Source organism: Manis javanica, chromosome 16 (genome assembly GCF_040802235.1).
Source record: "Manis javanica isolate MJ-LG chromosome 16, MJ_LKY, whole genome shotgun sequence".
In the NCBI taxonomy this organism is placed as follows: Eukaryota; Metazoa; Chordata; class Mammalia; order Pholidota; family Manidae; genus Manis; species Manis javanica.
In genome coordinates this window covers 31525080-31548478 of record NC_133171.1, presented here as the reverse complement: position 1 = coordinate 31548478, position 23399 = coordinate 31525080, and the positions used below count along the sequence as shown (strand labels likewise).

General features: G+C 40.2%; 1 protein-coding gene across 1 annotated transcript in view; it reads right to left on the bottom strand.

The window, feature by feature from the left end:
* Positions 1-23399, bottom strand: part of EYS (eyes shut homolog) — a 1533253-nt gene that overhangs the window by 170240 nt on the left and 1339614 nt on the right. The window contains 1 exon segment of the mRNA XM_073224289.1: positions 19940-20160. Within this exon segment, the coding sequence (XP_073080390.1) occupies positions 19940-20160 (221 nt within the window).

Sequence of the window (23399 nt, the reverse complement as noted above, 5' to 3'; positions counted from 1 at the left end):
CAGAGAAGCAGCATCTCACATGCTCATGAAAAGCTTAGACAGAGATATGACAAGCAGTAAGATGTGAGGAAAAGAATGTTTCCGATTCAGTTAATTGCTTGGGGACCTGAAATTGGGCTCTAGCCTCACCTTTACCCAGAACTAGTGAGAAGCAATGTATTCTAACAGAAGAATCCTCTAATTTGGAACCATGTAAATCTGGGCTCAGATCTCAAGGTGGGAATTTACTGGCCAAGGGCAAGTCTCCCCAGCTTCCTTAATCTTCTGAACTCCAGGTTTTACTGTAGGATTGTTATAAGAGGTAGATACAATAAAGATAAATCCCTTACTATGGTGTTTAGCACATAATACACCCTAATTTTAAACTGTAGGTGCATAAATAATGTTACAATGATTTAAGAAACAAACTTTAAATTTCTAATTAAAAAATTTGTTACTAAGATATGCTTTATGAAGCTTAAGTACATTAATATTGTGAGGATGGGGCAAAGCCAGGAATTCCATCTCAGCATCGGTTTTGCTGGTTTGGATTAGCTATTAATAAAAATATAGCTTAGATTTGTTCGAGTGCTTTCCATGTGCTCAACACCATGCTGAGCAGTTTAAATATATTAACTCATTTAATCCAGGCAGCAGCCCTACGAGGCATGTAATGTATCATTCCATTTCACTTGAGAGAAAAATGTAATCAATAAATTAAACAATTTGGCCCCCAAACCACCCAGGTGGAGGTGTGTAGCTAGTATCTTCTACTTCTTTGATGATCTCCAATGTTACTTCATAAATATCTCCCTGTGTACTCTCTTATTTTTTTTCAAATCAACATTTAGACTTGCAAAAATGTAATAAAGACATGTTTGAAAAATCAAGAACACCAAGCATTGTAGGTGATGGGGTTCAGAACAAATCTCTCCCAAAATGTGCCATTTTGCCAGTGGACTATTTTGAGCTGAAGGCAATCAAGATCCTGAAAGCTCAAGAGAAGCCTCTTGTCCTCCCTCAACTACCTAGAAAGATCTAAATAGGGGTCTTTCCCAAAATAAGGGTCATGACCAGTGAAGGGGCCAAGGGCGGCCATGCCAAGATGAGCCATTGGGACATGCAGATTTTTTGAGCTGAAAACCATCAAGGGCCCAAAGACTCAGAGAGGTACTTTGATCTTCCCCCTCTCCCCAGCAACTTCATACCAAGAATTCCAATGGAAGAACCACCCAAGGAGGGCTTTCACCAGACTAGGTTCTGATGTAAACTCAGAGTTGAGTTTAGGGAGGGATGTGACAAGTCTATTAAAATTCCTCTCTGTGTCCCATCAAGTATTTTGTTTACCAAACATTTACTCTTTTCATATCCCCATGAACTATTTCCCTTTTCCTCTGAAGTCTCAGACCGTTACCCCTTTTCCCTGGTTCAGGGTGACATATGTACCTCATTCTCTTCATCTTTGGACCCCATGTCTACAGTTTCCCGGTATGTAGGTGATTCAACTTTTCTTTTCTTTTCTCCTGTTAATGTGTCTCATGTCAGTTTGATTCTTAGATTGGCTAGAACCTCAAGGGGTAGAAGACATTTCTTCCTTCCCAACACCAGAGATAAATGTTATCTGAGTGGCCTATCTGTGAGGCAGGGCGAACATCTAGTTACCACACATCTGCTCTTATCACCCTGTGAGCTGGCCTCCTCGGGACCCTCTGAAGCCCCAGGCCCCAGCCCATTCCTTAGCACAGGATGGCATATTTACCTTATTTTCCTTTTCTGTCTTTGCACCTCTCATGTTTGTGGTGTTCACATATGTACAAAAATAAATTTTATTTCCTACTGTTAATCTGTCTCACATCAATTTGTTTCTTAGATCAGTGAGAAGAACCATGAAAGGTAGGGGAAAATTTTTCCTCCCTAACATAGCAAAGGCACATGAACTTCTATTTCATGAAAGGAAGTAAGTGATTAGGTGGACTGAAAAATAAGTGCAAGGATACTCCATACAAGGAGGAAAAAAGTTCAATTAATTGCACCCTGAGAAATAGGGGAAAGAAACTCTGAGACACTTCAAATATGACCCCAGGAAAGATACTGGGATGTGACTTCATGAAATAATAACACAGGAATGGCATTACTTTCTGCTCCTGGTGCAGCCTGTTCACAGGATGCAGAGACGGGATATCAGGCTCTGGGCGAGGAGACAATGGCTGGCATGAGGCTTGTCACAGACTCAGAGGGTACCTGACAGCTCACTGTGGTTAAGAGGACATTTTTACAAGAAGAAAATGGCTTAAATATACTATTGGAGAATCTGTGTTTCCAGTAGCTCTCATTTCACTCAAATTGCATAAACTTCAAGCACAGCTAATTACCAATGGTAGGGAAATATTCATTTCTTGCGTCTGATACCTGTGAGACCTGTGCTCTGCGACCCGTGGGTCTGTAGTGTGGACTCCCGGTTCACCTTTCTTGCTACTGGCAGGCATTTCCAAAGTCTTATCTCCCACCTGTAGGTGGCAGTAAGTCACCACTGTTTCTGCTACTCTGCCCAGTGGAAGGAAGATTAAATTCAGTTTAAAGAAACAGAATATAAAGATAATACTGTTCTACCTTTGGGCCAGTATAAAAAAAACAATACTTCTCAGGTTTTTTCCATGGAAGTTTGATTCCTTTCCCCATTTCAATTTGAGGTAAAATTGAAGCACTTATGTATTCTCAGCGGACTCTCTTTGGCTGCTTGGCTGGAATGAACTTATGTTCACATCAGACTAAACACATCTAGAACAAGAGAGTATAGGGTTTTGTGTGGATCAGCGGCTCAAGAAACCAGCTGTCTCTTAAGGTGATGGGTCCGAGCAAGATTAGCTCAGATCTTAAAGCCTGCTTTCTATTTAGATTAGACCCTGGCATTTTTCTTTCAAGTATATGTATATAGTACTTCAAATAATTATGTTTCCAGTCCCACAATAAAAAGAGATTGCTCTCTAGATGACTTGCTGATTTCCATCTTCAATGTTTAAAAGACACAAAAACGACCACACAAAAGAGAAGATGATTGTTGACTTGCAGTTCTCCTCTGCATTGTCTTCTGCCCCGTGGTTGTTCACATGCAAAGCGTGTCTCCTTACAGATGGAATCCTCCAGTCCTGGCTGTTAAGGGAAGCACAGCAGGACCCAGCGAGGATTTGTTGCAGCTGAAAACCGACTTTATAATTTAGCTCCGAGTCTCGCAGCAGCGTCAGTCACACTATAAATCAGAACACTGGATCCACAAATGTAAGGCAAATAGAGTGAAACATGAATTTCCCCCCGCATTCTTCTCCTCTTGTTGGAACAATTAAAACAACAACCAGCTCCTTTATTGCTTGTGATTTAGCAGTTAGCCAAGGAAAGTGACAATTTCAGGCTGCAGTGGACAGAGTCGTAGAAAAAACAAAACACAGCCAGTAAGGTGAGGCGACTGCTGTCACACTGAGCCAGCAGAGAGTGCCAGGTTTCTAAAATAAAGACAATCTTCCTACCACGGTGAATACTTTGTACTTTTGTTTAGCTTCACTTTATGGACCTTTCCTATTGGAGAAAGCCAGCTTATACTTCTATTATCTGTTACTGGCTTCCTTTAAAAACATTAACTGAAGTCTTAGATTCAGTGGGCTATTCTTATTTTTTTAAATAGCTGGGGGATATTTACTTAACATAACCTTGCTTGTATAGCTGAATGCTTCTGGCCTAGGAGACTCTTTCTATTTACGCATTTACTATGTATAGGATAAGGTTCTGACTTGTACAAGACAGCCTACTGTGTATAAGTTTTGCTCCTCACGAGTTGAGAAGGCAGGGATTCTGTGGTATTCCAGTCTTTGCTGCAGCAACTGGCTTGTAGCAGAAGAAAAGACAGTATGATACTGAGGTGTTACAATGTAGGATTTTCTACATCAACATTCTCAATCGAATAGATAACATTTCTGCATTGTTGTAGTTCTTATTTTTAGGTGATTTGTTTTCCATTTTAACAGAATGGTTGAAAAATTCAAAACACATTTTATTTTTGATTAGCAGGAAAGGCCTAACCCTTTAACAAGTAACCAGGTACCAAATTATTCTTTCATAAGGTCAACTGGTAATATAATGGGTCTGCAGGGCAATGGGTAACAACCACCTCATGACTAAGGCCCTCTATTCATTCCGCTGCATAAATGATTTCCTTGTGGAGGTGAAAATGGCGGCTGTGTTATTAGCATTGAGTGACCTGACTTCAATAAAAAACATCAACAGCTTCACTGTTTAGCTTTTAGACCTGCCTTGGTACTTGTAATTCTGGAGGAATAGCTGGAATCTTCTCATAACCAGGAGCTGGACAGAAGGAATAAGTTTAACCCAGAAGACAGAGCCTGTAACCGAGCATGTAATGTGCACCATGTGAAAAGGATCATGTGGGTTTAGCAAAACATCACTGAAAACATATGTGGTGTAGGACTGAGCGACTTGGGCTAAAATCCCAGCCAAGTATGCCACTTATTCTGTGAACCTGAACAAGCTGTTGAACCTCTCTGAACTGCGTTTCCTTGTTTTGTAAAACAGGGGCTGTAATGCCTACTCAAAAAAGGTATATCAACTGAGATAAAATGTTCAGTACCATTTGTAAAACATAGTAAAGCACTTAAAAAGTGGTAGCTGCCCCAAACGACAGCGGGAACAGTAAGTTATTTCTGCAGAACAGTCTACAGGATGCTCCAGAGGGTGGGCGTGTGAAGTAGCGGCTGAGTAGATTACCCGAGCTTCAAGGTCACTGGTGGGACCTTGGGGACATTGTTTAACCTATCTGTGCTTTATTTTTGGCATTTAGATAACCGAGGTAAACACAGCATGGACCTTACAGCATTATTGCAATGATTAATTGAGATGATGCATAGATGGTAATTAGGGCAGTGTGAGCAACTAGTGGCATTAGCTATTTTTATTATTACCGACCTCTTCCTAGGGTGCTATTTAGAAAGAGAATAGAGGTGGCCCATGTGGTGCTGAAGGACAATAGAATATGTCTTAAAAACTCTGGTATAGTCACATACTAGGATTTCCCTGGAGGGAGAGGGGCAGTGCCTCAGTGACTTGGGTGATGCTACCGAAGGATCACAGGAATTTACCTTGTTCTGAATATTTGCTTCATAAGCATGGATGTGAGTCTGACACAAGTGAATATTGAGCAAAAGGCTGGAGATTTTGTTTGGACTTTTGATCAACTCACCTTGTTCCAATAGGTTCTGAATCACTCACTATTTAAATAAATCAGTGAATATTTTGGAAACGTGGCAAGTCTATAATTAATCCCCATGGGATGTACAGAAGCCGCTTGTTCAACTCAAGAAGTCCTCACATCCTCCCTTGTTCCAAAATCCTGTGCCTACATCATAAAATGTCTTTGCACATGGGTGGCGCTTCGCAGCGTAGAGCAGTTCCACACCCGTGGTTTTATTTCAGCCCTTTATGGCTCCGGGGAGTTGGCCCCGTGGGCCTCGGTATCTTCTCCATCTTACGGGCCAGAAATGTGGGAGGTTAAATGACTTGCCCCAAATCAAGTAGCTTTAAGCAGCAGAGTAAGTTAAAGAAGCTACATGGCATTTTTTTCATAAGGTTGACTGCTGCTTAGTTTCAGGTTGTACAAGACGACTGTCATGGTGTCATTGCAGTTACTCTCATGTCATGACTGTTTTTTTATTCTGCTTTCACTGATTATTATCAAAGGGGACCATTCTAACACGGAGACGCGTGTGTCTTCTGTACCCACCCTCTGTGTGTCTGTCTGCTCTGTGGGCTATTTCAATTTGACATTTCTTTGCTTTATCTCAGAATATTCTCTGGGAAAGAGTCACAGAGATACCAGAAAAAATATTAGGGATGCAAAGATGAGAAGAGAGCGTTAGTTTAAAATGCAGATGAGTAGCTCACACCGTCATAGTCCCAAGGACAAATGAAATTCTTTGTTTTTGTTGTCTCACTTATGGCTTCTTGTCTGCAAAACAACAGAAGAAGCACAGCTGGATTTGCAGGGGCGTCTGATGGGGGAAAAGGCAGGGTTGTGTATGGAAGCATTTTTTTTTCCTTATCCTAAAAAGTGAACTAAAAAAATAAAAGCCTCTACAGAATTGAGATTGGAGCCGGAAAAGCAAGTGTGGGAAGAAGTACAACCTTTGATGTCAAGTTGATTTCTCATACTTTTGTGGTCCAATTTCAGTTTGAATATTAGCTATGAGATCTGCAGTCCCCTGTTCTACGTGGCTGGCAAGGTGAAGGCAGAATATTTCAGGGGTTTCTCAGAGCTCTAATAAAAATCTCTCCTGCCAGATGACCCCTGATAAACTTCAGTCTCCCTTTCAGTAAAAAGCTCCTCAAGACGGGCTCAGACAGGCTGCTGTTCACCGCTGTTTATTACGTCTCCAGTCAGCCATGTTAGGCAGATGAGAAATTTCACTGGAGTTTTTCCTTCCTTGGCTGTTTTAGATGTTTTAGTCAGTAATGCAAATTGAACAGGAGAAGAACTTGGTAGGAGTATGTGAAAGTTAAGGCTGTATTACATTAAATGTGCTTCTGGTTGTATATAGGCAAGATGTAATATTCACCTAATGGTGTAATATATCAAAATTGAGCTTGCCAAGAAGGTGCACAGCATGACGCTTATAGGCTCCCTGCTACTTGGGTTTATGTCACACTTATGCTTCTGGTTTCATAGTGATATGTTTTTCAATAGTACACCAATATATATAGTTCTGGATTCCAGCACTTATACACCTTGTTGTTGTGTCCTCAATCTCCTTAAACTTCTTGAGTATAGAGTTTATGACTTATTTATTGTGCTGTTTTTATGCCTTGGAAAATGACTAGTTTATGGAAGGCGCTCTCTCCCTATTTGCTTGCTGAACTGACCTGAAGATGAATGTCTCCTTGTCAAGGAAGAATTTCAGAATACACATCCATGAAAATCAGAGAAACGCACCTTCCAGGGAGTTCTAACCTGGCTTTGACAAGTTTGCATATTAAAGGAGAGAGCATGAGAAAATTTTGTGTATTTCACTTCTATCCTTAAATAATCTCATACAATACTATGAAGATCTGTTTTGTTCTCTAAGCGTACATCATTATGATAGAAAACAAAGACTGAAGCTAAACAAAGATCCGAGGATCAACAATAAGTGGAAAACCACGTGTGTCACACCATTATTGGCTCAGTATATCTGCAGCCGTCACTCCGAGCGTGCGGGGCTTGGACATCAACAGTGTCTTTGGGAACCCCTGTCCCTCAGTCCTACAGAATTTGTAGGGCTGGGTTCACAATGAACATGCAGAGTCCCGAGGTCAAACAGCAGGAGCAGAGCTTTTACTGTCTTCAGGCGCCTCCCTCTTTCCAGCTGTCATCCTGTTCTTCCTATATGATGCTGTGCCAGCTGGGCCACGAGGACACTCACACAGAGAGGCAAGGCCTGCCCGGGCACCTGGGCCTTGCCCCGGGTCCGGCTCATGGGGCGCACTGTGTACGTGCCTCTGACTGTCCCTGTGCCCATGCCCGGGCCCCTGCTGGGCATGGAGTGGAGTGGGGGGGACGTGCCAGCGGTCCCTGGGTGGGGGCTGGGAAGCAGGTGATTGAGAACTTTCCCTGGAGAGATGGGGAGATGGTGGGGCTGCAGGCCTCCAAGGCCTGGGCACATGCTTCATCGTCTCTTCTTTCTTTACTTACAAAAGTCAAAATCAAAGATGATATATTAAGAATCTCCAGACAGCAGCACTGGAGCATTAAGCCTCTATTTCAGGCCCTATCGAGCACGATCCGCTGGCCACCGCGCCGCTTCACACCCACGCGGCTCTGGTCCTCGGCGCAGATGATCGGTGGGGCGGTGGAGCACGTCTTGCTGTGGGAGGGAGGTTTTCCCTCTCTCCTCAATCCAGAGGCATTGCCTTTCTCCTCCGCTGTGACTGTTTCCTCCCTTGGGCTTCATTTTAATCTACTTTCTTTTTATAAAGATGAGGGAAAGGAAAGTGAGCAAGCAGTTTGGATCAAGTATAATTTATCCCAGTTAAACTGTGACTCTCCTGCAAATATAATATGAATGCCTGTCAAGGTTTTATTTAACTCAGTAATTAAGGAGGGAATCAGTACGATGTCCAACTCATTTGGAGAATATTTGAGAATATTAAGATCAGATCGCTTGATTAGATGTAAAACTGGGTAATGTCCAACAGGGCAATCAACTAACATTTAGGGTAATTTTTACTAAAAAGATAACATTCTTATCTCTTTCTGACCAAAATCTACACGTTAATCTCTGCCCCTACATTGTAAAAGAGGCCAGACAATAGAAAGTCAAGCCCAACATTGGAGAACTACACTCAGAGAGCAGCCAGTCAATCTCTTTTGACAGATGATTTATCTGTCAATGTGATTTGCCTCACCGTAGCATTCTCAGGATTTTTACTCCATCTAATCATGATATTAAAAGATTTTCTCAGTTGCCTTCCATATGTACAGAAATAGATGTTTAATATACATGCAATGTAGTGTATAAGAAAATATTTCTTGATATATTTAAGTCAGCATGCATTTAGATTTTCCTTAGCATTTAAACTAGATGATACACTTCTAGACTACAAACAATAGGACTGGAAGGACCTTTATTTAGATGCTTAGGTATTTAGAATTAGGAAGGTCTGGGTGATCGTCAGTCTAAGGAAAAAAGAAGCTTAGGAAGGATATGTGCCCACATCACATGGAAGAGCAGATGTGAGACTTGAACCTCAGAGTCTAACATTGCTCTGGCCCAAGGGGGAGGTCCCCAGGGGTTCTGAGTCCCACCACATTTGGAGAGCAAGTTCCATTCATGCCTAAGCCCCTGTACAAGGTCCACAGTGTTTTACTGTCTGTTCAAGGGAAATTTCAAGCATCTAGGACTCCTGAATAAGATAGTGGGTAGTCCACATTCAAGACCATCTAGGCACTGAGTCCCTTCACTGTCCTGGTCCTGAGACAAAGGTCCTTCTTTTTAGGAGCACATGAATTTGCAGAATGAATCTCTGTTCTTTTGACCCTTTTCCTCTCCACCATCCCTTCCCCAGCCCAGTCCTCTCCTTGGGGGCAGAACATGTCACTCTGCAATCACGGATATAAATATTGGTGGCTCACATTTAGGACTAAAACAATTTCAAGGCTTTAATTTCTGTTTCTGTGTGAATGGGTAGATTGCAGAAGGCAAGAAAAAAACCTAGAGCATTAGTGAGAGAGCAAAGGGGAGGAAATTAGATATTTACATATAGCCTTACTATATAGGTCTAATGCCCAGATAATTTCCTACCTCAACACTAAACTCTAAGAGTTAGGCATGATTTTCTGTCAGTTCTACTGAACTTAAACCATATTTGCTTTAAATCCTATTAATCTAGGATGGAAGAAAGAAAACTGCCTACGTTGGAGCCCATGGCAAGTTAAATCAGGTTGAAGAAAAAATTCTTGGTATTGAAGCAAATAAAATTCAACATATATCCCCAATTGTTGTACGGTCTTCTACTTTGGAAGTCTTTTAAAGTACAAAAAATTCCACTCATTGGACCTTGTCTGTGTAGTCTGGTGCAGAATTTCCTAACACTGTTGCTGAGAAAGAGAGAGCTCTGGGGGATGTTCCTAGGTAGTCTTGGAAAAATATTCTTTTGGGTGGAATAAGTCTAGAATCTTCTATTAAGCAGAGTTAAGTGGGTTATTTTTCATAGGAATTCTTTAACATATTGGAATACATTGTAAAACTCCAAGAGGGGAAGAGGGCATGTGATTTTTATGAATTTGTCTTAGAACAATTTGCCCCCTCCTATCTTTCTGTCTGAGGAATGCTTATTAGTATACCTTGAAAAATAATTTCAGAAATTCCAGTCTAGTTTAACTCCCTCTTTACACAAAGTGATGAAAGTGAAGTTCAGAAATGATTAGTGGCATATTAAGAGTAAGAACAGACCTCCTGTTTGTTAGACTGGCCCCCAACAATGAATCTTTATATATAATCGATATATAATCTTTATGTATTGTCTAGTCCTTCCATATAGTGCCCAAATCAGAGAACTGCTGAAAGTAGTTACCAAATCACTTAGTTTGGACAACTCACTTCTTTCGTGTGATGGAGCAAATAGTTGATTTATATTGCAAAGCTTAGGAGAGGAAGTATTAACTTAAAGTGTAGAGACTGTGATTTATCCTGCCTGTATTATCAGTGTTGATGTGAACAAATCTCTTAACTCATTTACACCCCATTTTCCCACTTGTGAGGTAGAAATCTAGACCTATGTTTCAAAGATATTTTAAGTATTAATGTTATTTGAAGATAAAATCACTCCAGAACAAGGCCACTATGTCACTTTCCAAAATAAAGGGAGCCCTTGGTAATTGTTAGGTCAGTGGCAATCTGCAGTGTATCTTGTACTTACTTGAAGCCACTTTTGCGTTTTAGTGTCAATAAACAGTAATCAAATATATTTTCTAGTGTTTTTCCATCTAGGTTTTATACTCGCAAGTCTTTAGCAAGCTTTACTTTTGGCTCCAAAACACTTGAAGTTTAGGTAAGCAGGTGGTAACAATTTTTACTTCATTTTCCTAGAATGAACGGGTAAGCAATTTTCCTAAGGTCCATAATATGCCAGCAAATGGGACAGGAACAAATTGTAAGACTTGAAAACTTTTAGTTTGTGGCTGAACTAAAAGGGCTGGTTTGTATCCTTCTTGAGTTAATGATTCAAACTAAGTCAGGGGATTCTGGATATCTTGCATTATATTCCAGTTTTAGCTTTGCTCTGTTTTCACTGTGTTTGTCAAAGTTTCTGAAAAACTTTAAGAGTGGCATGTTTAATTGCATTTAAAAATCCTAATGATGAACGCAATTTACCAGTTCTGTGTGTGTGTGTGTGTGTGTGTGTATGAATGCAATCTGTAAGTGGTAGGCCATGTAGATTTAGAACAAGAATAAATACTTGTGGTTACAAAACAGGTTTTAACACATAATGTCCTACTAAAAAAACCCATGAATCAATCGTTTTTAAAGGGAAGCAAGGAAAAGAAAACATATTAGCAGCTTATATTTTGCTTGCTTGTTCTTTGAAGGAGAGAGAGAAAAAAAATGTTAGTATTCTATAAGAAAAGGGGAAAGATAGTTTTCAGATGGGATTTAAGCCAGAGAGGTCTCTTATGCCCAGGAAGATCAATCAGGGTAAATGAGTTCTCCATGTATTATTACCTGAGGGTAAAGAAAATTGAAGATGAGATTTTTCCCCCTTACTTGTTTGACCTTGCTGCATAAATATGATGTAAAAAATGTGTGGAATTTGACAGTGGTCTTTCCCATTAGTCAAACCCTGAAACACTGAACTCTGCGACTTTTCAAATTTTGTGTAATGCTGCAATTTCTTCCATGTTTAATCATATTTGTTCTCATTTAAATATAATTGTATTTGCAATCATGACTTCAATGAACCTCTGATTTGCAGAGGACCTAAATGCTTTCTGCTCCGGAAAAACAAATGCCCAACCCTTGTTGCTGCACTCAAGGATGGCAGTAATAAAAGTGGTTAGAAAATCAATTTCAACTGCATTTGTACTTACCAAGGGCCCTGTGACACTGACATTGGTAAGAGTTATGTTTTCCAAATATGTGATCCCCTTTTATAAGCAACTAAAAACCCTGCAGCTTCAGTCATGTTTCCAGGCAAGAATAAATGACCCCACACATCAATCCATTTTCATGACACCTGCCACTTGTAGAATGGGCAGGGGGGGAGGGGAGGAAGAAAGGAGATAAAGTAGATAAGCGACCAGGCTGCAAAATCTAGGGTGTTTTAACCTAAGATCGTACTTCATGTGTATACATGAAAAAACACATTTTATTCCACGAGTCTCAATATTTTATGAACATGAAGTTATCATAAGCAAAAGGTAGGTAGAGAAAGATACCATGTCTTATTCTTGTAAATCCTGCACTCAACACACTACTTAACACCAAAGAGGTGGTCTGCAAATGCTGGTGGCATGAAAGAAGAAGCAGATGGATGGACTTAAAGATGCAGGATGGTCATATGCTCTTTCAGTGTCGTACGAGAGCACCGTGAAACAGGCCTGCTCAAAGGTCATGTGACCCTCTGCTGGAATGCACTTTCATTCGGCTCGCTGTTTGTGATTGATGAGGCCCAGTCTCTGTGAACTTCCATGCTAGCATGTAGATTTTTGTCTGATGGAGATATAAGATATCTGATTGATAGAAATTGGTTGAAAAGAAAACCACAAAAATTACATTTTCGTTCCCCTGTAGGATACTAACCAGTTTTGCCTGTAACCCAGCAATCTTATTTCAGCATTCATTCAGTGCCTGTACGTGCTCAGTCTCTCGAATTCGCTTTGAGGCGGCCTTACCATCATGCTGGTGCCTTCATTAATGAGAGAAATAAATCTCTGGCATGTGTTTATTATATCCTTGTATGAAAGTCAGGTCTATAACTTTTTGAAAATTGACCTTTGACACTGGGCTTGCGATACGTAGCCAGGATCCTGCTTAAGAGGACAGCCAAACGGGCAGAGGCGAGTCTAGATTTTTTGTGGGGCCCACAGCTTATGTAATATTTGATCCTTTATAACAAGAAGGATTTGAAGGTACATGTACAAGCGGTGTGTATAAGTGAATATTTATTTTCAATGAGAAAAGACATCACAGCAAATTACAAGGAAACTTGGAGATTCAGGCCTCTTTCTTGGAAACCTCTTGAGGTTCTCCACAGGAAATGTGAACACAGAAATTCTTCCTAATTGCAACCTGGTTTCCCCTCTGAAGGAGAACCTGAATAATTCACTGTGATTCCTAGCAATTCCCGGGTCTCAGAAGGACATGTGGGAGGGTGGAGACCTCTTAAGCCTCATTAGTTCCGAGTAAACCAGCTCTCTCACTAGGAGAGGCGACACCAGCAGGTAGGGATTCGTTGAGGAGAAGGCTGAGAGAAGCCAGCCAGAGAACTTTCTCTGCCTCAGGCAGCTGGGACTTGGAGTGGCCCCTTGCGCAGGGCTTGGTGAAGACTCATGCGTGTGTCAAAAAGCTCCAGCACTGAGCTCCTGTTGCACGGAGGACATACAGAGCTGTAACGGCACCAGCTTTTAAGTTTTTTTTTTTTAAGAAAATTTTTGAATCTTTTTCAGTCAAATCCCTCCTGCTCCAAGATAGCCTCAAATCTGGAGAAACTAGAAGCAGAGGAGAGAGAGGCTTCAGGAAGAATACAGTGTGTTCCTTCTCCATTCAGGTTCCGACTGGGTGAAGGACTGGTGGCCACTGAACTGGACATGAGATAGAACTTTCAAACAGGAGTCAGCTGAGCCAGATGCTCTTAATAAGTGAACATGAATACAAGGCTCTGGCACCTGCATGATATTCCACCAAGGGAAAGTAGAGAGAGACCCTACAGAGCATGTTTGACCTCAGAAGAAAAATACAACTTTTTATAGTTGTACCCCGTAAAGTTTAAGCCACTTTTAATGAATGGAATACATATAGATAATAGCCTTAATTGCTCAATTAATTAACATCATGAGAAAAATGGAGAAAAGCATATATACTTCTAGATTTTTACCTGAAACCTGTTGGATATTTTCCCCTCTTCCCTTTGTTTCTAGCAACAGGGGCTGCCTGCAGCTGAGATGTTTGGGTGCTCAGTTACAAACTTATTTAGCTGTGTCTAATTTAACCAAATACGAATTAGTCCTTTAGTACAAGAGACACTTAAGGACTTAGTATGATTTCAAGGATGTTGACGGCAGACAGAAAGTAGAGCACCTGAGAAGAAAGGTGAAATATTTGAGATGTTAGTCTAAATGTGTGGTGAGGACTAACTGATCTGAAATAGGATCTCTTTGTCTTGTATTCAGAAGACTAGGGTAGACTTCTGAGCCAGAGGAGGGGTAATCTGGCCTGGATACGGAGTAACAACCAAATGATCTCAGCAGGTGGTGCCTAGCCACATTCCGCCGGGAAATGGCAAGACAAATGGACATTTTGTGGGGGTTGTCACTCATTACAGAACTGATGGCAAAGCTAAGACACGATATCCTGGTTCTTTGTACTCTGTCATGGTTGTTACTTTGGCAATTTCAAATTCAATTTATGGCTCCTATCTCATTTTGAAGTGCTAAATGATTTGAAAACTAAATACTTCAGAAATGATATAAACTGACCTCTTTTTATCAATGTCAAAAAGATGTCTATGAAATGAAATAATAGTGAGAAATGGATTGAAAACAAAGGAGGAAAGAAACCAACCTTCACTTCTATTCACCTGGGACTCTGTGAATGGTGCAAGTTCCCTAACATTAAGAACTACATACTTTTTTTTTTTTTTGAGGTTGCTTGTTACAGTTAATTTTATGTGTCAACTTTCCTGGGCCCCAGGATGCCCAGATAGATGGTTGAAAATTAATTCTGTGTGAATCTGCAAAGGTGTTTCTAGAAAAAAGGAGTATTTGAATTGGTAGAATTGAGTAGAGCAGGTGACCCTTCTCAGTGTGAATGAGCATCTTTCAATCCTTTGAGGGTCTGGATGGAACAGAAAGTAGAGAAAGACTGAATCCCCTTCTGCCCGACCACTGAGCTGTGATGTCAGTCTTTGGTCATCCGAGACCCTCATTCTCAGGCCTGCAGACTTACACTGGAATCTACACCACTGGCTTTGCTGGCTCTCCAGCTTGCAGGTGGCAGGTCAGGGCATGTCTCAGCCTCCGCAATGACATGAGCCAATAGTTTATAGTGTCTCTACCTATCTATATATAATGTTGTTTAATATGGAAAAATTAAATTGAGTTGGATTTTTCCTGGTCAATGAACTGAACAGAACTATTCTATGTGTTGCTCTAGTGGTCTGCAAACTATGGCCCTTGTGCCAGATCCTGTCAGTCACCTATTTCTTAAGTAAAGTTTTCCCTGAACACAATCATTTCCATTTATTTTTCGTATTGTCGATGGCTGCTTTGGTGTTACAACAGCAGAGTTGAATAGTTGCCATGCAAAGTCTAAAATATTTGCTATCTGGCCTTTTTCATAAAAAGTTTGCTGACCTCTGCCCTAACACATGGTGGATGGCACTGGTTAGTGGAATACAAGCTATGAGAACAATTAGAGGCACAGACAACACATTCATTCATACATGGGAATTATTGACTTGCATTGCATGATAAAATACATTAGCTCCTGGGAAACTTAAGACCAAGTCTAAAATTCGTGTCTCAGTAATTATTATAACGTCAATGACGTAAGTTAAGTTCTTAGGGCAGTGGTTGTATAGCATATATTCCCAAACCTGGTGCTCCTTGTTAATTATTGTTTAACCTATTTTAAAACATCTGGCATGGAAAGGAGAAAGTAATTTAAATATTATCTGTTTAATTTGCTAACCTTCCTATGCCCTTTTAGAAACAGCTTGTTCAAAGTCCATTGAGATTTAGATACTTAGAATAACCCTTCTGTATCACTTTTCTAAACTGAATTTCACTACTTGCAGTTTGGATTTCTCTGAAATGAACAACCACAGGGGTTTGAACATTCTAGTACAGATTTATAACAAAATGAAAAAAGGTTGGATACTGTCCAGAAACGTGAGGGTACTCAAAGCAGAATGACATTTGCGTAAAGCTGCTGAAGTAAAGCTCCCTTAATACTGTCCAACATGAAATTTGTCTTTTTCATAAGCAGATTACCTTCATAGACAAGGTAGGAACAGCCCTTAATAAAAGTGAATCCTATCAACCCTGATATTCAATTTAGTGATGCTTTTGTTTATAAATAGCTATGTAACTCTTTTTTATTTTGTGAACCCAGCATGTAGCTTCTGGTGCCGCACCTGTGTCTACTTACTCTTGTTTCGAGCACACTTCTGTAAAGGCATCTCTTGTTAAACCACTATTATTCTTTACAGGTTGGGAAAAGTGGGCATGCATTCCCAGGCGATGGGGATTAGAATGCTCAAATGTGTGCATGTATGTTTGTAGACTGAACAATTTCTCCCTGCCCTGGGTTCTATGTGCCTCATTAGCAGGCCTTCCCCAACCTTCAGATGAGGGTCCCTGGACTAGAGCAGTTACACTGTGGTGAGAAATCATTTGCTTTTTCAAGTAGAAACATCATGAAAGCATGCTATCATAGTAAAATATTAGTGTCCGTCTTGAGACAGGAAAGCAGAGAGGTAAAAGAGCTTTCTTATTGTCTTTGTAATGAGAACATATTTAATTCTGAACACAGATGGTCTACTGCTTTGACAATAAAATAATAAAATTTGCAGATCTAAAAAGATTTCCATCAGGTCACTTTGTCTATTCCCTTTGGATCCAGAAATGCTAAATATTTGTATATCTTATTTAAATTACTCTGCTATTTCTGTCTTAATTCTAATCTTCCCTTCTGGGAAAATAAGAGAAAAGAGGAGGGGAGTGTAAAGTTGGCCTGGATATGCTCAGGGGGTCAAGTCAGACAACACAGACGGTGAGAATGGTTGGAAGAGAATTTGGAAAGATCCATTTTATGAAGAAAGGAACCTTTGACTTTGGCCATGAGCACAGACAGGAGATGAGTTGCCAAAGGTGTTCAGCCAGTTCAGATCATTAAGCCAAGTCAGGACGGGGCTCAGTAGCAGCGGGTTTCTCTAGGCTCCTTGGATGGAAAACTTTACCCACCTCAGTATACTCTAAGTGTGAGTGTGTGTCTGCTGGGCGCAAGGTGCTGGCCACAGCGGTTCTTTATTTTCTACTGCTTTGATCCCATGGCCTCATTCGGAGTTTCCTTCAGTGCATATTCTGGTTCTTTTGAGTTAATGCACAGAGTGCTGGAATGCTCTTTATGGTCAGGCATTGGTGTTTTAGACAGAACAGGTGAGAGTGAAAAAAACATTCTTATTCTGATGACTTTCTTTGCAGTCTTCTAGCTACCTGCACTCTTCTTGGTTTAAACTTTTGACTTCCTAGAGGCTGTTCTTACATTCCTTCTAAGAAGTCTATTTTTCTTGTTGTGCTGGAACTGGCCACCTCTGGTGTGTTACAATGTTGGTCCACACAGGGAGATGCTAAAAAGGAAGCTGTATCTGCCATGGGCCAGCATATCCTGGATGCAATAATGCCGAGGGTTGTACGAAGGAGTTCAGAATTGGCAATCAGATAGAAATCATGTGGCTCATAGGATGTGAAGACATGTTTTATTTGCTGGGTACCCAGCTGGCAAGTCTCCATCTGGCTAGAAATAAAAAGGCACACACAGGTCTGGAAGACATTAAATAATGCATGCCAAAAGCAGTTGACCTTTGAGTGGATTTCTCTGGAGAAGAGGTTGACAGGTTCAGAGATTGAGAAATGGATATGGAAGGCCAGAATAATGTATGTGACAGAAGACAGATACTTTTTTTTGTGATAAAATTCACCCTAAAGCTTGAAGAGCTGATAAAGTTTCTGTACAAGAGTGAAAACTCCTTGTGTACAGGATGGTGTCTTGAACACTCATCTTTGTTTCAAATACTCCTTGGCTCTTAGTTGGCCCTCAGGCAATGTTTGCTGAAATAAATCTAAGAGAATGAACATACAAAGTATAAATAAAACTAGGACTGCTTCTATCTATCTTACTAGGATGATGGTCTACTTTTATTTTCAAATATGTAGAAAATAGCTAAGATTGGAAGTAATGTGAGGTTCTTTAATTTAGAAGAATAAGAGGTTAATTTTATTTAACACAAACTTGGCTTACAATATCTCAGGTAGTTAATATTCTAAAGAAAAACTACTTTTTCTCACCTACTTCTCCTAGTTGGTGATGTCAAGTACTTAAGCAGAAAATTAGAGCATATTTGTTTTTTATTGCTGCATAAAAAAATTGTGACAAAATTAGCAGCTTCAAACAACACACATTTATTATCCCGTTGTTTCTGTATGTTTAGAGTATGGGCAAGGTTTCATTCGGTCCTCTGTATAAGGAGCTCACAAGCTTAAGTCAAGGTGTTAGCCAGGCTGGGGTCTCATCTTCCCCTACCTGGGGAAGGACCTGATCCCAAGTTCCTGTAGTTGGTAAAATTTGGTTTCTTTCAGTAGTAGAACTGAGGGTTTCAATATTTGCTGGCTGTTGGCCAGTGGCCACCCTCAGGTCCTCTCTGGTTGTCAGCTGGAGCCTTTTCACATGAACATTTCCCAAACTGCTACATGCTTTATCAAAGCCAGCAAGAGAGAGTGTCCTTGCCAGACGTAGCTCACAATCCCATGTAGTGTAATCATGACCTAACATCTCCTCACCCTCGTGTATTTATTATTCTGTTGGTTAAAGGACAGTCTCGGGCCTTATCCACACTTACAGGGATCATGGTGGCTATGACAGAGTCTGTTCTCTGCACATGGAAGGGAGTAAACACAGTTCCTGTTTCTCCTATAATTCTATCGATGGTAAAGCTTCACTGACAATACTTACCTAGGTGAAATGACACAAATACTTCAGACATTAGAAAGTCAGGAGAAGCATTTTTCCTGTTTCTATCTCACTTAATTAGGCAAAAATGCATTTTTTGAAGGGTTTTGAAGGTTGCCTAGCTGGATAATTCTTACGTGATTATGATTTTAAAAATAATTGCTATTCATGGGTTCATTATAACACTGAATACTTACTAAGTAAAGCCTTGATTTTGTTTCCTTCAGAAAAGACACTGTAACCAAGAAAGTCATCTTTGCTCTTAGCCTCAAAATTTAAAACTTTAAAATTTTGTTACACTTCTCCTGTATGAAACAGGTCTATATTACTACTGGTATTTTACAAATGTGTAAATCAAGTCATAGTCCTAGACACAGTTGTAGCAAGGGTTTTAGAAACCCTATGAGCTGGTATCTTCGTTTTCCACTAAACCATGTTTTTCTCTTAAAATTTATTACGGTCAGTCTGTGATTGTCTGGTAAATATATCACCTTGGCTTTATCACACCTGTCCGTTCCTCTGTTCCTTGAATCTGCCATTTGGTCCCCCTCCCCGCTCTTTCCATTTTCTACTCCAGTGATTACTACTGTCAGAATCCTTCTCTGCCTATACTACTGTTTTGATAGAATTTTTCTCTTTCCCACACTATGCATACAGATGTTTACTTTCATGGAGTTATTAACTACTTGATAGCTTGTCCCTTAGAAACACTGAGGTGAATTAAGATATTCCCTGTGAGCTTTGGTCAATTTTCCCTTAACTTGAGTTATTATAATCTGTACGTTTTTAGCTTCTACTCTGTCATTATTTATAGCCCTGAAATAAAGATTTCCAAGAAGACTGAAGAAATTTGGGAATATGTTCTACTGTCCAGATGAGACTCCCTCAGGGTTAATTCACTTATGACATTTTAGGAGAGCAAAAAGTAATTTTAATTAAGATCTTAAGTTTGTAAGCATGACAAATCTTTGCTTCAAGGAGGGAAAGCAAATAACTTTTTCTCTCCTTGAAGCAAAGATTCAAATAAAAAAGAAGAAATAGATATAGGGATTTTTTCTTAATCTTTACTCTTAGAGATCTAAGTAGATCTTTTAATGAAGATGAAGCAAAAACGAACACAATAAAAAAAGCATCAAAAACCATTATCAATGAATAACAATCTCTCATTCATATTTTTAAAAGACAGAACACCTTGGTAAAATTACACTGGGATTCATTTGAAATTGACAAAATCAGGCTCACTTACCTAGTTATTTTCAGAGGTCAGGAATTTCTTGACACTGGAGCCACAATATATAAATTTCTCTGAGCAAACAAGTACCTACCACATGTGTGCATCGCCTAAGTGATGTATACAAAAATTTGAAAGTTCCAGAGCTTTCTTTTCCATTGCCTAGATGACAATGATGCTGCTTTTTGTTGTTTTAAGACTTTGGACTCATGCAATATAGGTTGAAAATCAGGAGGCTAATACTCACCCGATACAGGTGCCATTGTTGTGGCATGGGTGATGGACACACCAAGGGACATGGCAGTTCTCAATGTTCTTTCCATGCAGAGCTTCACCAATGATGAGGAATTCTTTGTTGTTTATATGAAATTCTTTAATGCAGCCCTTGAACCCGTAAATGGGGCCTGCATTCTTATGGATCTTAACATTTGAAGGAATATGGCCAAGGAACATTGACTCAAAATGTACCTAAGGGAAAAATAACAACAATTTTGTATAAGGTTCTGTCAGATTCTATGGGAAAGACCTAAGATGTTTGCTCTGTAATTGCATGCTTTAATGTGGTTTTCTGTGTAAAACAGGTTGCAACTGTTGCTTAGTTTTCTCACCTCTACTAGGTTGTCAGATAAGTTACTTTTGAATAGGGCCCTTAGTTCACATTTCTTTCTCATCTCCCACAATGCCTAATAAAATTTAGTTAAAAAAGTGGGCATTCAACAATACTTGCTGAGGGTGACTTTGAAATGTACTTTGGAGCTCAAGTATTTGCATTTCAGTGTGAACAGTACCAGATCAGAACTGATAAAGAAAATGAAGTCTTGTGAATTTACTGTTAGGAATTGAAATGTGTCCACCCAAATTCAGATTTTGGACTCCTAACACCCAGTATCTCAGAATGTGGCCTCATTTGGAAATAGAGCTTACACTCTTTGCCCAGGATGATGGTTCAGTCACTTATATGATGTAAACTGTTCCTTGATCCCTCCTTTCCCACCTTCAGCAACATACATAAATTGAACTCTCATTATTTAGATGTATACCAAATGCAACTCTCCTCAATAGAAATTTCTGAGCTATAATTGAAGTCTGGATGAACTGGAAATAAGACCCTGAGCTGCTTCAGGGCTGTTGGGTGCATGACAGGTGGAAGCAGCAGCATTTTTTTTTTTTGAGAGGGCATCTCTCATATTTATTGATCAAATGGTTGTTAACAACAATAAAATTCTGTATAGGGGGGTCAATGCTCAATGCACAATCATTAATCCATCTCAAGCCTAATTCTCGTCAGTCTCCAATCTTCTGAAGCATAATGAACAAGTTCTTACATGGTGAACGAATTCTTACATAGTGAATAAGTTCTTACATGGTGAACAGTACAAGGGCAGTCATCACAGAAACTTTCGGTTTTGATCATGCATAATGAACTATAAACAATCAGGTCAAATATGAATATTCGTTTGATTTTTATACTTGATTTATATGTGGATCCCACATTTCTCCCTTTATTATTATTATTTTTATTTTTAATAAAATGCTGAAGTGGTAGGTAGATGCAAGATAAAGGTAGAAAGCATAGTTTAGTGTTGTAAGAGAGCAATTGTAGATGATCAGGTGTGTGCCTGTAGACTATGTGCTAATCCAAGCTAGACAAGGGCAATAAAACATCCACGGATGCAGAAGCTTTCTCTCAACACAGGGGGGGGGGGTGAGGTTCTAAGCTCCACCACTGTTGTTCCCCAATTTCTCACCTGATGGCCCCCCTGCGACTGTGCCTGTCTTAGGTTGTTCCTCCCTTGAGGAATCTTACCCATCTCTGGCTAACCAGTCATCTTCCAGGGCCATACAGGGAAATGTAAAGTTGGTAAGTGAGAGAGAAGCTATATTGTTTGAAAAGGTTAGCTTTTTACTTCTTTGCAGATTTATGCCCTGTGGCTTCTATGCCCAGCACTTGTCTCGAGGTATCTTTACCACCTGGAGGAATTATGATACTTGGTAAATTCGATATGAGGCACGAATTCTATTTAAGGGTTGTAATTAGGAAGGAAAAAGAAAAGCTACAGAGGTAGCATATGGAAGAAAACATGGGAGGATTGATTATTTCTTTGACATATCTTCTTGTAGAGTACCTTAAGTATGTATAGGTTTTAAACTACTAACTAACTTGCACACACATATTAACATAATAGGAATACGGTGACATAAACAAAGCAAATCTATAATTACCATCCATCTCCAGTGAAGCCAAGAAAACCAGTTAGGCACCCTAGGCATTTGTGAGAATTTGTCTATGATATGATGGATATTGTCCAACTGTACTTGAACAGTCTGAGAGAAATCAGACAAATTAAAGCAACCCATTTCTGGGATCTGTTCACATCCCATATGTTCTTTTAACCGTAGATAGTCTATAGTCCCAAGATTTTGGAGTGCTACAACTTGCACCCCTCCCAACTCCTGATTGAGTTCCAACAGTACAGATCCAGTCAAATTCATTGTCTCACTGTATGCACATGCCAGCCTAGACATCTCCCTCCTCATTCCTATGGCAAGTCCAGGAGACGGTGGGGTGGACGCAGCCACAACCGCAGCATCGCCCGGATCCCTGTGGAGGCTTTTTGATGATCATCCCCTGGCACGAGTCCTCCAGAGAGTGCTGATGCCAGAAGCCCCTCCTCATATCGTATCTTAGTTCATTTTCTGGGTAGCCAAGCTAGGCCTTGATCTTCAAGCAGCAGCATTTTTGTGCAGTTTACATCCCTGATGTCCTCATCCCCAAAACATATTCACACACTCCAAGCTGATGGCCAAGTATTTAAATCGGTATTACAGACACATTAAAGTGGAAAGCTGTCATCGAAAGAATTAAAAAACTAGAGCCAAATAATTAAGTTAGAACTCTAGGGGGAAGAAAAGATGGGGGATGCCCAATAATAGCACTTAATATTTATACAAAATATGTTCTGGCTTGATATAAATGTATATTTTAGAGAACAGAAGCATGTTTAATTCTAGGGACACCAAAATATCGCCATGGCCCGTAATAGACGGAGCTAACTCTATTATTTGAACTCTTGTTCTTTTTTAGTGACTCAGATTCTGTTCCTAAGGGCGTTTGTTAGTTTTTTCTTTTCTGAGTGTCTCATACAGGATTCGGACCTATAGTCACCCAGAGGATGCCCATCTTTGGGTGTAGTCGGGTGGGAGCTTTAAGGTGTATTAACAGAGCCCTCACGCTGCATGGGAGTACGTCTGTGTTTTCATGTCCTTCCTAACATGCTAAGTCCATTTATACTAACTACTCACAAACTGTTAGCAGAGCTCTTCTATCACCTAAGATAAGTGACTCACTACTACTGCAATCTGGGACCTGTCATGAACCTGCAGACTCAGTGAGTCCAAGGCCATGACCTTCTCTCACCCCTCAGATCTCTGAGGTCTCTGGGCATTGATCACACACCTGGGACAGCACACTTCTCTCACTGCTTTGACAAGTGTGCTGTTTTAGCACAAAAGCGATAGAGGATGGAAGAATATCCTTTTCTCTGTCAGCAGTAGGCAGATCGGGGGGAAGTCTAGAGAGCTGCCTATGATTTACTAGACCATCAGAAAACACCCAAACAATGGAAATAGATGGCTCCTCTATTTCTTCTGATCTGTGGTCCAAGCTTAGTTGGAGCCCTGAAATGCCTCAAAAAGCTGCTGCCACT